The sequence below is a fragment of the Epinephelus fuscoguttatus genome, linkage group LG3 (genome assembly GCF_011397635.1).
Source record: "Epinephelus fuscoguttatus linkage group LG3, E.fuscoguttatus.final_Chr_v1".
Taxonomy (NCBI): domain Eukaryota; kingdom Metazoa; phylum Chordata; class Actinopteri; order Perciformes; family Serranidae; genus Epinephelus; species Epinephelus fuscoguttatus.
Window position 1 is genome coordinate 41,040,245 of NC_064754.1, and position 11,228 is coordinate 41,051,472.

Here is an 11,228-nt window from a genome sequence, read left to right on the forward strand (position 1 = left end):
AGCATAACACTGTGTGTGTCTAAGTGTGTGTCTTTGTGTGTGCGCCTAAGTGTGCATGAGATTGTCTGTGTCTAAGTGTGCATATGTGTGTGTGTTGCAGTGAGGGGGCATCATCATAGCACTGTGAAATCTTTGATATCATACAGTATGTGGGGCTCCACAACTCCACTCCCATTCCTTAATCTGTTGTATGATCTCATGCAGTCCTGCCTAGCCCTTACTCCACCCTGCTGCATTCAAAGCACGCATACAAATACACACCTACTCAGTCTCTGGCATATATTTATGTTTGCTTAAACCTTTTTATTGACGTCAAAGCCTTTATCATTTAGAAAACCATTTAAATTACCAATCAACACAATAAGCTGCGCTTTAAGCGTCTGTCATTATTTATGTAACTTTAAAAAAAAACCAAGCTGTCATGTCAGGGCCTTTCCAACCAATTATTTCTCTTTCTTATGTGTAACCTCTTGACTCCTGTTTGTTCTTTGTCAGATATGTTGTTCCTGCAGGGGTCAGAGGTCATCTTTAAAGTGGCCTTGAGCCTGCTGGGGAGCCACAAGCCTCTGATCTTGCAGCATGAGAGCCTGGAGTCCATAGTGGACTTCATCAAGACCACGCTGCCCAACCTCGGCCTGGTGCAGATGGAGAAAACCATCAACCAGGTTAGAATAAGAAACAGCCAATAATGTGTCACTGCCTGTTTAATCACTGGACTGCCCCTATTAGGATACAATGCAATGTAAAGTGTTTGAATTGTATTCCATCCTATTGTTGGTGATATTCTGGGAAAGCAAGAAAATGTGGTCTAGCCGTTGCTAAAGAATGAGTCAGGCATTACTTTTACATTTTTCATATTGTCACCAAATCCCATGAAAATACCAAAACCAACAATGAGGTGGTCCGTCCTCTAATGCTTTCCAGGTTCCCTTTCCAGTTGCTTCTGCTGAAAGCATAAATCCTTTAAAATGGGTGATGAATATATAGGTTCATTTTTTTTATTTTTTATTTTTTTTTTTTAGAAAAGCTTAGTAATTTCTCAAACAGCTGCATTCTGCAGTTTAAGTCAAGGATTACACAAACAGGAGTGATTAGTGGATTTGTTGGGGACTGTTGCCAGCCAAAGGTGAAAGGAGTAGTCCAGTGAATGTTTTAAGAGTGTACTTCAAGAAAGTTAGGGAACTCTCAGATTTATAAAGACTGGTAAATATTGAAGCATAGACTGAAAATACCTGACTTTTAGTTTTTGGTGTGTGTCTAATATAACCTGGCAGCATCTTTCATTAAATACAGAATATCACCAGACTTTTCAACATCAGCAGCGATTCCTAACTCTTGTCAAATTTTGAGAGGTTGAATGAATTTTCAAAGGTTAAGTAACCAAGTGTGTCGGTGACCTGATAACCTCTTGTAGCTTGTTTAAGAAAAGTATATGATTTTACTAAGGCCCTGTTTACACCTGGTACTAACATGCATCTTGGGTTATCCAATCACAAGTGGACAGCTCTAGTCTGTCTGTCTCACACCTCGCATTCGGATGCGTCTCTGTTTGTGTCTCAAGTGACAACTTGTGATCAGATGTCACTTCCCGTTTTATATGCAAATAAACATATACATTATTTTCATTCGTAAAAAAAATAAACGTGGTGTTGTTTTTAAAAATAATGCACTTCCTGTGCCTAGTCTGCCCTAAATTAGAAGAACAAGAAGTTCACTAACCCTGAAGAAAGAGAAAAAGTTTGTGAAGACCGTGGCAGTGGCACACAGGCAAAGTCAAAACAATACAGACATGGTCTATTTCTTGGCTAGTTGAAGGCAAGCCTAATCATTCCTTCTTTTTCTTTTATTGTTGTGGCTTCTCCTTGTTGTTTCGCACTTTAGAACAACACTTTTGGTGAGCAAATTACGTACTTGTCCCTACACAGAGGACGTGAGCGGAGTAGGTGGTCCTTCAATGTGGCCCAGGACACAATAGCGTAAACACTTAGAAAAACAATAGACATATGCATCTCCGAATGTGGTCTGAACACGATTGGATCTCAGTGTCCATTTAGGTAGCACTGGGTGCATTCACGCTTGTACTTAGAGCTGTCCACCTGTGATCCCATAACCCAGAACGCATGTCAGTGTGTGAACAGGCCCTAAATGTGCTCAACAGTCTTTTCTTCCCTTTGTCTACTACACGTACCTTAAACAACAAACACTGACCAAAGTGCTTCAAAAAAAGATTAAATAAAACCGAGGTGTGATCAAATAAAACATGATCAAATAGAGAAATAAAAAAGAATATAAGTAAATGAATAAAAGCATACAGTATCTTAATAAAATAACAAAAAAATAACATTGCACAAACAACAAAATAAAATACAGGCAAGACTTAAAAAAGATGTGTTTCATCAAAAGATTATACAACTCATGGTGTTGATAAAGAGACACTATAAGTGCTTTATGACGGGGGGAAAAAAATGGAGAATGATATTCTGCTTGGTTGACAGATGCTATCTGTGAACCACACCTTCGCCTTACACTGCTGATTAGGGTAGCAGATGGGTGGAGTGTCAGTTGAGTAATTTAACCTTCACCTCATGCATCACTGTTTGTGGTGACAAACAGGGAAACTACCGTATGTCAATAACATCAGGCACAAGTCCAGTAACCAAACAGTTATAAAACACTTTCTTGAGTAATATTGTTTGTATGAGTCAGTCCAATGTAAGCTGATGTCAAGCTGTAACATTTGCCATTGATGTTGGTCATAATGCAGATTGTCAATTGGCTTGAGATGTGATGAGTCACACACGTGTATAGACAGATGTTATCGAGGTACTCTATAGTTTACAAAGTATGCATTTACCATATCATTTGCATTCAATTGCAAAAGGGCATTGAGTCATGCTCTAGCCTGCTGGTGTTTTCCCTCAGGTGCCACTTATCAACGTCAGGTTGTCTATACATTTACTGCGGTGTGACTCACAGTTTCACCAAAAAAGGAAGAGGGAGTGTACTCACAGTATGTGTGGAGCTGTGTACACAAAACATGTTTTCATTGTTTGTTTTCTGTTATGAAATAGGAATATGGAATATGAAACTTGCAGGTTCAAGACAACAACAGTCTTTTGTCTTAGGGGTTAGGGTTAGTCTTTCCATTTGTGACATGGAAAGGAAAAAAATTCCAATCTTCTGTATCAGTAATGACAACATTGTACTCAGAAGTTAGAATTCTGTTATCTGAACACTGTAGCATTGCTATAAAAAACACAGTTTAAAACAAACCCACAGGTTAGCCAAGCTTATTTGGAAGAGAAAACAAAGGCAAATGCTCATCTTATTACCGTGTTACTACTACCTGATTGTTAATAACAACTTGACCTTCTGGGCTTGCCATAGTTGTGCAGTAAAGAAGCTGTTCTGGTACGCTTCTGTTGGCTTGTATTTCTAAATCAAGTGATTTAAATTGTCTTTCTAAACTAAAATAAAAAATAAAATCTGGTTCATGGCTGCTTTATGAACAAAAAATGTCCTTAACGGGGAGCTATGATGCTTCTCTTTATTTTCTCTCATACATATACTGTTACAGTATCAGATGTTCAGGATTGAACGTGGCCAAAGTTGAAGATAATGAGGTAACGTAAGGTAAATGTATGTAAAAGTAATCCCTGTGAGCATCAGCTTGTGACAGATTTCTTTATATGGTTATTTCCTCCAGACACAATTCTGCAAGTGTTTACATTATGCACACTGCTACATGTAGCTGCATGCTAACATCAGGGAAACATGTTATCTTGGTAGCTGATGTTGTAAATCTCTTCCTAATTCCAGATAATATTCCTGCTGGAACATGTCCAGTTGTGTTTAAAATATTTTATTAGTGATTTTTTTATGGTAGAAAGTGCTGCTATTCTCCGTTACAGTCATTCCCAAGGCTGCAATGACTGTCCAAAGACACAGAGATACGGGAGACTTGGCAGACTGGGCTTTTCCAAGAGAGGGGCTTTAGGAGACAGGCGCTAGAATTGGAGCGTCTCAGAGAGAGGGTGATCTGGTGTTACAGCACAGAGCGTTTGAGGAATATACAGTGTTTTTTGAACGTTAAATGTTCATTGGACAAAAGTGAAGTCAAAATATCCTGGATACAGCTGCTGCCATGTTGCACTGGTGACGTAATTTGGAGCCAGGGTGTATGCAGTAGTGAACTCTGGGGTATTGAGTTCCCACTCGTAGACCCATACAATCAGTTGCGTGCAGCGCCTTTGAACACGAGCACACTGATTGGCAGATATAGCTGTCAATCATAACGTCAAACACCCTTTTCATAGCATCAAATAACTAATTAAAACCAAACTTAGAAAAATGAACAGTTGACCAAACAATAGGGTGATGAGAGCAAACTAAAATGACAGAAACTGTCTTTCGGAAAAATGTATTCGATATGTAATTTGAGCTTTAAGTTTGGCCCATGTCCCATCCACCAACATTGATATTAAGTAGTTTAACCATCAGTATTACATAACCAAGAAGGTTCTCGTGTCATATGTAGGAAACAAAGACTCAGTTATGACTCTCTTTAACCTTGAGAAAGGTTGTGTTAAATGATGTGTTATACAAGTCTCCACACACTCAGTATGTGAAAAACAGGAAGTAAGAAATAACAACAAAGTAAAACAAGAAGAGGGAAAAGGCAAAAAGAGTCTAGATATATTGCATATTTTCAACTTGATCACATTTTTTAAAAAAAAAATAGATTGTCCTCTAATATTAAGATGTGAAATATTTAATGAAGAGTTGCTAAAAGAATACTAGAAGAATAAATGTTAGGATTTTTTTGTTGTTGCACATGGTAAACATTATCTGTGTCCATTAGGTTTGTCAGATGGACGTGTGCAAGCAGCTCCAGGCCTACGAGGTGGAGTACCACGTGCTGCAGGATGAGCTGCTGGACACGCCCCCGACCCTCAACCAACACCAGCGAGCTGCACAGCTGGAGAGGACCAATCAGAGCCTCCGACAGCAGAACCTCGACCTGCTTGAGGAGCTGCAGGTACACTCACTCACATTAAAAAAACAAGCTTCCGGGGCGTCGGTGGCTTAGTGGTAGAGCAGGAGTCCCATGTATAAGGGTGTTGCCGCAGCGGCCCGGGTTCGAATCCAGCCTGTGGCCCTTTGCTGCATGTCCTTCCCCCTCTCTCTCCCCCCTTCACACTGTCCTATCAATTAAATGCTAAAACGCCCCAAAAAATATTAAAAAAAAAAAAAAAACAAGCTTCCTTCTCTTTGAATGAGAGTCATTTCAACCATCACTCTCTCTCTCATCAGGTGTCACACGCCCGCGTCTGCAGCCTGGAGGGCCGGGTAGAGGCTCTGGCCCAGTCGGAGAGCCATCTGAGGGAGCACGTTTCTGCACTGGAGGAAGAGAAGAAGCAGCTAGTGAGCACCGTCACACGCCTCCAGGACCTCCTCGCCAGCCTCGGCATACACACCACCCCTGATGGACACACACTCCCCCCACCCTCTGAAAGACACAGGGTCACAGCGAACAGGACTGTAGACTCCCTTCCCCACCCTTTGGTTCTTCCAGAGGGTTCATAGCTGCACCTAATAATTTTCCAAATGGAAGGGTCGACCAGAGTGGTGTGGAAGGCCGAGGGAGGGGGGGTTGAGTGAGACGTTAAGATGACTCCCCACCTCGACCTTTATCCTCCAGAATGTTTTAATAAAAAGAGGGAACACAGACATAGTTGGACCTAAAACGGAGAGGAGAAGAAAGGAAATATGAAAAAATGGGGAAGAGGTTAAAAGAGAGAAAAATATAGGATGACACCCTTGAGTATTATTCCAAAACATCTAATGTAAAGAGATGATTTGAACAACAACTCCCAAAGGTAGCACTGTCCCACTGGGCCTCCACTGTAAAACAAAAACAGTTACATTTGCACCTGTATGTATGTTTGCGTCTTTGAATGTGTGTGAGTGTCTTCACTCGTGTATCCGATTCAACGAGGCTAAAAAAGCCAAAGAATGTCCTTATTATTATAAAACAAGCTCGAACAAAGAATCAGATCCCGAAACATGTTATTGATTACACATAAGTGATACAAAGATGAAATGTTTCCAAAGAGGAGAGAAGTGTGACGAGAAAGTGAGATGAAGGGACGGGTGAAGTGAACTTCATGACAAAGTGTTTTTTTGTTTTTCTACTGTGTAAGTTGAATATGATGTAAGCTAAATGATGTCAGATCTTAGATGGTGGTGCTCATATTCAGAGGTCAAAGGTGAACTATTTTTGATTCCGCCTCCTCCATATTTCTGGTCTTCCACGTTTTTGTTTCCTGATCCTGTGCGATTTAAACCTTAGTAACAGTGGCTCACAGGAAGAGTAACACAATAAATCCAGTCCATTTCACATCCTGTTTTTTCACCTTTGAATACACGTCGATCCATCTGTGTGGAAAGGGAACTAGTTGCAGCTTCAGCAGAAAACTTTCAAACAGTAGCTGTGCCTTCCTAGGGAGGGGAAGTACAGACTTTTACTGATCAATGAATTACTTCAAAACACACTTCTGTCTGAAACTTCAAATAGAAAAACCTCTGCTGTTGAGACAATCTGTCAGCTGGGAGTCATTTACTGTATTCAACACACTGAATTTAACCCAAGCTGCAGCTTGGTGTGTCTGTATGTGAGTGTCTAAATGTGTGTCAGTGTGCTTCACTGATGGCAACAAATCTGTTGATTTACACTGTAAAGATATTTTGCTTTTACTCCTGACTCTCCTTGCACATGAGTTTTGTTTTAATTGATTATTGCTATTATTGTTATCCTGTACTTTCAAATACATTTCATATCCTTTCAACACCTCTGAAGCAAGTTTTCTTTTTGTGTGTGTGTGTGTGTGTTTACCTGCATACAGTGCAGACTCACATGTGCCAGGTCAGGTGTCAGACCATTAAAGATGGTGTAGATTGTACCTCCTGTCTAAACACGCCAGTCACTTTGAATGCTACGTGCTTGATATAAGGTTTCAAGCGTATGGGAAGTATACCATACACAGTATTTAAAACACAGACATGCGTTTGTTTCCAGGAACTCCTCCTGAGGTTGAGGAAAAGGCATGTCTGGGCAAGTTGTGGCTCTGTTAGTATGCATACGTGTGTACACAACAGAAAAGGCAACAACAGCAGAAACTCAGCCAAGAAAGTCAGATACACACTGAAACAGAAGCTCACCAATATGAGGATTTTAACTTGAAAAATGATTGAAAAAGCATCCTCAGATTTGAGCATCACGACTATATCACATTAAAAACATACTAATCATGGACTGTGTGCACAAACACTTCACTGCTAAATTCCCTAGGTCTTTCAGGTGATGGTTTCTTTGTTCTGTTATGCGGAAGACTGCATTTCCTTAAAGTTCAGCTCACAGTAACAGGAGTATACGATTACACAGAGCTCCCAACAAGATCTTTTTCTCCTAACATTCCTAAACCTGTCTGAGGACCTCTGAGTGCACCCATTAATCAACCAGCTGGTCAGGGTGGAGAAGCCTTTTTATCAGCATGTTTTTGTGTGAGCGCATGATCATAACTAACCAAAATAACTATGATGAAGTCCATTATGGATATTTTATACATTTTAATGTGCCATTAAATCATGGTAAAGCCACCAGCTTGTATTTGAAAAACAAAGTGCTGAAGCGGTGGTAACATTTTACAAAGGCAAAATTTTCACACAGTTACTGTAAGACGTTATCTCTGAACAAGAGCAACGGAGTTAAAGCCTCTCCACTGGCTAATGTCCACCCTGCTGTGTCCTTATTCTGTTCCTCATACTTATCGTCAGAGTTTAGTGTTTCTATGGTTGAATTACAGGAAACAACATACTTAAAGGATAGTTCAGATTTTTTGAAGTAGAGTTCTATGCGGTACTTTTCCATAGTTAGTGTATTACATACAGAAGATGTCAGTCAGCATGCCCCCAGTTTGGAGAAGCAGACTGGAGCACTGACCCAAAAGCTAAGCAATGTACTGCTGTGGATGGGGTCAGCAGCAAAGTGCATTTTAGTCACCTTAAAAAAAGTCCCACCAAAAAGCATTTATAACAGTGTATTTCACCTCCCTACCTTTACATCAGCCAGGCAGTACCAAGAGGGCGCGACAAGGGGCGTGCTGACTGACATCTGCTGTATGAAATATACTGTCTCTGGATAATTACCTCATATAACCCCACTTCAAATAATCCGATCTATCCTTTAAAGCAGATCAATGTTTTTAATATTAACAGTGGGTTAAATGACTGCATATAATGTGAAACAGGTCGCTCCCGGTGACAAATAGCCACCGAGAATTTTCATCCAACTGAAGTGTCTTTAAGTGGGTTAGCTTGTTCCAGCTCATTGATTTGATATTATACCACCCATCTTTTGGGACACTCATTAGTGCTGTTTCCAGATGCAGCAGCTAACTTACCCCTTTTCACACACCCATTTACCCCCACCAAAATGTGCGCATGTACATGGTTTTTTTGTACGTGGGTAAACCTGCTAAAATAGGCTGTAATAGGCAAGTAGACCAGAGCTGAGTACACAGCTCTGCAGCAGGCAATTATGCTTCTCTGTGAGTGGTTTTTTGTTGTTGTTGTTGGGGGGTTTTTTTGGTGTTCAACATCACTAACAGTGAGGAGAAGAGGTAAACAGTAGAGAGGAGCATGGAGGCCTATAAAAATTTATGGTGATTATTACTTTTTATATATCTCTTACTTATTCAGTCTCTCTTTCAAACTCGGTGCAGACTTATTTGGAACATTATTGAGCACTACTTGGGTGGAGACCGACAGTGTTTTTTGTTGTGGCTCGTCATTGCATCTTGCCAGTATGGAGCTAAAATTGGCGCGTTCACTCAGGTGTTGTGTTTCCAGATATGCCGATCGGAGCCTGAGGTAATAAAAACCCGTGACTACTGCAGTCATTTGACCTGGGTGTGAATGCTAATTAAAACGTTTCCCATTGCATTAAACAGCCTGATGCAGGTTTTTAGTGCAGTGGGAATCGAACTATTGTTAACCCAGGGTTAACCTGAGCCCAGGCCATACCATTTACACTGAACTTCTGCTTCTCCTGGGTTGAATGTCAGATGGAGCATGCAACTCAAGTTAACACTCTAAAATAGGCTAGAGTCGGGGTTAGCCTACGTGGAATGTGTCAGGATTGACACATACTTACATACTGTAAGTTTAATGGAGCGCGGAGCATCCTGAGGGTTTAAATGTCCTAATTTTCTCTCTCTTTTCAGTTTTTGTCATCAGTCACAATTAAATAAAGGCAAAAAAACATGTATCTTAGCGACTGACTCCTTGACAACCTTAGAAATGCTGCTCTGTAAACACCCTTTGACCTGCCCTGTGGCTGAGGGCAGGACTTTCCCTACAGGGATCAACAAAAGAATCACATTGTTATGAACTATAGACTATAATTAATACTGTCAGTGAACTCTAGCACAGATCACTCTGCTTTAATGACCGCTCAAGTCTTGATCCAAACCAAACACTGCTGCTGAATGGAGATTTCCATTAAGCAGCAACAAAGGGAGTCAAGTTCTTTACGTAACACCCAGAAGCCGCACACGCCCTCCTCTAGCCCACTAATGAGTCCGATCAGCAGGTAAACTGCAAGACTGCTTGATAGGCGGCCACACCCTGCCGATCACCATCACCTGCCTCACCTAGGCTCTATGCAGCTAATCTGTGATGATCTCTTGAATGCTTATGTGGATTTTATTTAAGCTACATAACCCCTCCTTGACCGAGCAGACATGCCCATCTCGTGTGTGCCTGTGTTGAAGGCTCAGTTATTATGCAGTGTTGTAACAGCTAAGATTTTGTATATGTATGTGTGTGCACCTGCAGTGTCAGGGCTCCCACTGTTAGAGGTTGAAAAGGGCACAAACATCTTGTGTATTCAGGAGCAACGGCTTCTTGCGTGACTGTGGTTAAAACTCAGCATCACAGGATTTTCTTAATTCTTTGGTTGAGTGAGCTGAAAGGCAGAAGGATCACCCGCCGTCTAGAGTGCCGCCTACGCTGTGTGTAAACAGAGTGTACGTGTACAGCGTGTGTGTCCAGAGTGTGTGTGTGTGTGTGTTTATGTGTGTCTCTCTCTGCCAGGTTGAGCAGACTGCCAGGGGTTGTGCCGCTGCCCAGAGTTTTGTTTTATTTGACTTGGCATCTGTTCACCCTTCCACACTCCACCTCAGGCCTGCCCCACCCTGCCCCGCCCAACACTGAGCTCCACCACATACACTGTATCCTCCTACAACCTTGAGCCAACACACTGACTCAGCCTTAGAGAGGGATTTTCAAGCTGAGGATGTGCTAATTACATATCGATTATAAATAAGTAGTTTGAAGGTGTGTGATATCAGAGGTTATCAAGCTCTGGTTCCTTTCCATCTGGAGAAAATCCATGCCAGTGGCTTTGTGAGGCTGTTCTTAGCTAACTGTAAACATCAGCATGCTAACATGCTGATTGTTCAAGTAGAATGTTTGCCATGTTTACCAAGGATTAGATTAAAATTTTTGCTTGATGATGGAAAGATGAAAAGTTAAAAGCCCTAAAAACTCCTATCTGTTCATAAAAATTAGATATTTTAAAAGTTTTTCAATGAAAAAAAAAATCCCTGCATGCCTTAAAATGACTGAGGTGTACTACGCCTCATTTAGCAAGCGCGGACCTATGCAAATTGGTCTCTGCCTCTATCTCCACGATCTGCTCGCCTTCAACTCTGTTCATCAAACACACAAACCTCTGCTTGTAAATGATAATAGAAAACGCATGCCTTTGCCTTAACTATGTTATCAAGCAGCTAATAATGTGTGGCTAATGGTGAACAAACCTTGTTCCTGATAGCCGGCTCGGACAAGTTAAAGTGAAAGTGAAACTTTCAACTCACAAAATATGGATATGTAGTTACACTTGGCTGTGCGGGCTGTTCTCATGCACTGTTCGTACATATACCTACAAAAAAATAATGTACCGAAATGTGTATATATCCTATGTAATCAGGAGCCAGTAATTTGTGCATAACCCACATAATTGTGAAGGCTGTAGTCACATGATCAATGCACAGATGAGAGAAAAGAACAACGTAGTCCTTGTGAAGAGGCAGGTTGAGACTGTAGATGGGTCACTACACACAGGACTTTCCCCCAGGAGACTGGTGCTCAGGACCATGTGAAAC

The 11,228-nt window shown here is 41.1% G+C and overlaps 1 protein-coding gene across 4 annotated transcripts in view; it reads left to right on the forward strand.

The window, feature by feature from the left end:
• The window catches only part of tbc1d1 (TBC1 (tre-2/USP6, BUB2, cdc16) domain family, member 1), a 69,892-nt gene extending 63,044 nt beyond the window's left edge, over nucleotides 1–6,848 (forward strand). For all 4 annotated transcript variants that reach the window (XM_049572649.1, XM_049572651.1, XM_049572650.1 and 1 more), the window contains 3 exons: nucleotides 496–665; nucleotides 4,862–5,038; nucleotides 5,314–6,848. In XM_049572649.1, the coding sequence (XP_049428606.1) occupies nucleotides 496–665; nucleotides 4,862–5,038; nucleotides 5,314–5,586 (620 nt within the window). In that variant the 3' untranslated portion in view covers nucleotides 5,587–6,848. The remainder of the gene's footprint in view (nucleotides 1–495; nucleotides 666–4,861; nucleotides 5,039–5,313) is intronic.
• The last annotated feature ends 4,380 nt before the right edge of the window (nucleotides 6,849–11,228 follow it).